At 38.2% G+C, this 3,323-nt stretch overlaps 1 protein-coding gene across 1 annotated transcript; it reads left to right on the top strand.

Moving 5' to 3' along the window:
• The first annotated feature begins 607 nt into the window (after positions 1 to 607).
• LOC106943519 (serine/threonine-protein kinase/endoribonuclease IRE1-like) lies at positions 608 to 3,312 on the top strand. Its single transcript, XM_015026825.1, has 6 exons — positions 608 to 712; positions 799 to 871; positions 1,555 to 1,677; positions 1,771 to 1,872; positions 2,309 to 2,368; positions 2,455 to 3,312. The coding sequence occupies exons 1-6, from the start codon at positions 710 to 712 to the stop codon at positions 2,673 to 2,675; spliced, it is 582 nt and encodes a 193-aa protein (XP_014882311.1). The 5' UTR covers positions 608 to 709; the 3' UTR covers positions 2,676 to 3,312.
• Positions 3,313 to 3,323: the final 11 nt, after the last annotated feature.

The following is a 3,323-nucleotide window of genomic DNA, read 5'->3' as shown; positions in this document are numbered from 1 at the left end:
TTTATTACATAATTTTCCATACACCGAACTCAACAGGAGAGAGCTTTTCGCCAGCTCTCATCAGATGTGATAAAGGTTTGATCCCCGAAGGTCAAATTCTCCCTTCCATCCGGGTCCCTCCTGGGCCGGGAGCCCGCTGCCACAAAGCCCCTTCCCTGCTCGCAGGATCCGCGCTGAGGTTAACTTAATAAAGCCAGCTGTGTGATTGGTCCGCTCTCCGGCTTTAAATGCATAAACTTATTTCTAACCTTTTAGAAATAAATCTGCTCCGCGAGTGAAACGCTCAGAACAGAGATGCTTGTAGTCTGGCTTAAAGATTTATCAAAAGAAAAAAAAAATTGAGATTTTTTTTTCCTTCAATTAGTAATTTTTCTAAAAATAAAAACAAGCAACGCTTAGCCTGGCGGGGGACCTAGCAAAGCATGGCTGGCCGCCAGGCTTACAACACACTGGGGGAAACCCTGTATTCCTTACATTATGTTTGGCTGATCTTTTGTTTAAATGCCATATTTGTCTGGGAACTTTTTGGTGATTTGTAATTGACTATCATTCACTGTAATTATTAACAAAGCAATAATGTTAGAAATTATAAAGATTTTTGACAGGTTTAACTGTTTTGTTTCTGTTTCTAAAATGTAGGCCTGGTTTTCTCCCAGATCCTAATGATGGCAGTTTGTACGTTCTTGGTGGAAAACATAAGGAGGGCTTGATGGTAAGATAGTTTATATTGTATCACATTTTCTTTTGTATTTTTTTATGTTTTGTCAAAACAAGCATGATGGTTTCCCGTTTCCATAGAAACTGCCTTTTACCATCCCAGAGCTGGTTCAATCCTCACCCTGCAGAAGCTCTGATGGCATGCTCTACACAGGTCTGATCTTATACATGTCTTATCAATTTCTGATCTTTCTTTGATTGTAAATTGTCCTAAAAGAAGACAAATACTTTTTCAAAAGTCTAGGGTCATTCCTCATTTCATTTTATATTTCTCCCATGGAGATTGAACTTGTTAGGTGATCTTGATCACCACAGTTCTTTAAACGTTCTTAAGTTTTTGTTAATACTTTTTGTCTGGACTTTGGCTGCTTTTTTGCTCACTTTCTGCTAGGGCGACAAGTAACGATTATGTTATTAATCGATTATTCTATTGATTATTCTGATGATTAATTGGATAAATAAAATTGGTATATTCAACAGATTTTTCATTCAACCTATTTAGCCATTTTCCTGCAATATTAGAATATATAATACTTTTTTAAAATAACAAAATAAACATGTTATTGCGTAAATGTAATAACAATATTCCTTTATTGAATTTGAACCAGGTAGAGCTAAAACTGTCTCTTAATGAGAGAGTGACACAGAGAGAGTGTGTGTGATACAGTTAGAGAAAAGTCTGGCTCTTAGGAAGCAAACTATACAGTTTTACTTTTACAGTATAGTGCTTTATAACTCACCTGTCTGCTGTTTGTAGATAACCTTCCTTCTTGGTGTGTGTGTGTGTGTGTGTGTGTGTGTGTGTGTGTGTGTGTGTGTGTGTGTGTGTGTACACAGGAAAAAAACATGACGTGTGGTTTGTAGTGGATCCTGAAACGGGCGAAAAGCAAACAAGTTTAACCACCTCCTCCTCTGAGTCCATCTGTCCCAACACTCCTTTGCTCTACATTGGACGCACCGGTCTGTCGCACACACACAGCACTTCAGAAGCCAGGCTCATGTGAACCTGATTCAATTAGTCTGAAATTAATGAGTGTTTCCCTTTGTTTCCAGAGTATATGGTTACCATGTTTGATACTAAGATACAAGGGCTTCGATGGAACGCTACGTACAACGATTACTCTGCTCATCCTTATGATGAGAAGCAAAACTACAGTACGTCTCTGAGCACAGATTCACAAAGTTAAACAAATAGTTTGTTCAACAACCTCAAAGACTTAAGCACTGTCTTATCTGCAAAAAGTATTTATATCTGTTGAACTTTTTTAAACTTTATCATTTCATTATCATGAAACTTAGTGTATTTTCTTGGGATTTTATGTTTTAGACCATCACAAAGGATATATTTAAACAATACGTTTCTTGGTGCTTTTGCATAAAGGCCTGGTCTGTGGAATTCCTGACTTTGTTCACTTCACAAGATATTTGGTTGCAGTTGTTTTTTTTAAGGCACTTTCTGCTAGGGTGCCCTTCACCTCTCGCTTGCCATGGAGACGCTGCGCTTTCTCACCTTCTCCTCTGCTAATGAAGAGAGCAGTACACAATGTTATACTGCCAGTCCTAGAACTAACTTTAAGTAATCTTCCTCCAGAAATGGCTCATCTGGTGTCTAGTGGTGATGGTCTTGTGGTGACCGTTGACCGGGAATCAGGTAGGAGGATCTGTGTGGATTATACATTTCCTTACTCTTATCTCAGCCGTCTAGCAGGGATTTGAAGTGTTTATCTTGCTTTTCAGGCGATGTCCTGTGGACTCAAAACTACGGTTCACCTGTTGTAGGGGTATACCTCTACTATGAAGAGTCACTGAGACATGCCCCTCACCTCTCGCTTGCCATGGAGACGCTGCGCTTTCTCACCTTCTCCTCTGCTAAAGACCAGACAGAAGCTCACTCTACGTTAAAATGGAGCTACCAGTTTGTGACGGAGCAAGCCAGAACACAAACCCAATTAATGTAAGAACATTTCCATTGCTCCCATTAAAATGAAGATTGTGTCTGGTAGGAACAAGTCTCCATGAAGGATTCTTGCAGATCCAAATAGTTGGATCTGCAAGAAAACTTCGTTATAGGGCCGAACGTTAATGGCATAAAACTCAACTTCATGTTTGTTATGAAATCTATAAAGAAAGACTGCAAAGCTATCACTCTACACTAAAACATGCAAGGGAAAAATTCTTTGTGGAAATCATAAACAACAACATTAACGATGCTCAAGCTTCATTTGCAACAGCTGACAGGCTCACAAACCCTCCTGTGATTGTACCACCTGAACTCCAATCAAACACGGCCTGCAATACATTTTCTAACTTCTTTGAAGAGAAAATTAACAAAATTACAGGATTAATCTGCACATAAATCTAAATCTAGTACCAATGCTATGTACAAACATAACAAAACATAAATAATGACTCAGTTTCAACTACTTAACTATAAAAAGTTAGGATAAATTATAAATAAATTAAACTTCACTTAATGATGTCTTGATAAAATACCCACAACTTAAGAAAGTTGTCTGTTATTCCATCTGATGTGACTCAAAAATTTAGAAAAGTGCTGTGCACAAAAAAAAAAAAAATCGGATGCTTAAAGCCGTGCGCACATATGT

This window comes from Poecilia latipinna, unplaced genomic scaffold (genome assembly GCF_001443285.1).
Source record: "Poecilia latipinna isolate Pla-1442-1.1 unplaced genomic scaffold, P_latipinna-1.0 Scaffold5404, whole genome shotgun sequence".
Taxonomy (NCBI): Eukaryota; Metazoa; Chordata; class Actinopteri; order Cyprinodontiformes; family Poeciliidae; genus Poecilia; species Poecilia latipinna.
This window is presented reverse-complemented; position numbering and strand designations above follow the sequence as displayed.

Coding starts and splice junctions, on each gene's coding strand:
- LOC106943519 (XM_015026825.1), top strand. Junction 1,678..1,770: donor GCTCTACATTGGACGCACCG/GTCTGTCGCACA, acceptor CTTTGTTTCCAG/AGTATATGGTTACCATGTTT. Junction 2,369..2,454: donor GACCGTTGACCGGGAATCAG/GTAGGAGGATCT, acceptor CTTGCTTTTCAG/GCGATGTCCTGTGGACTCAA.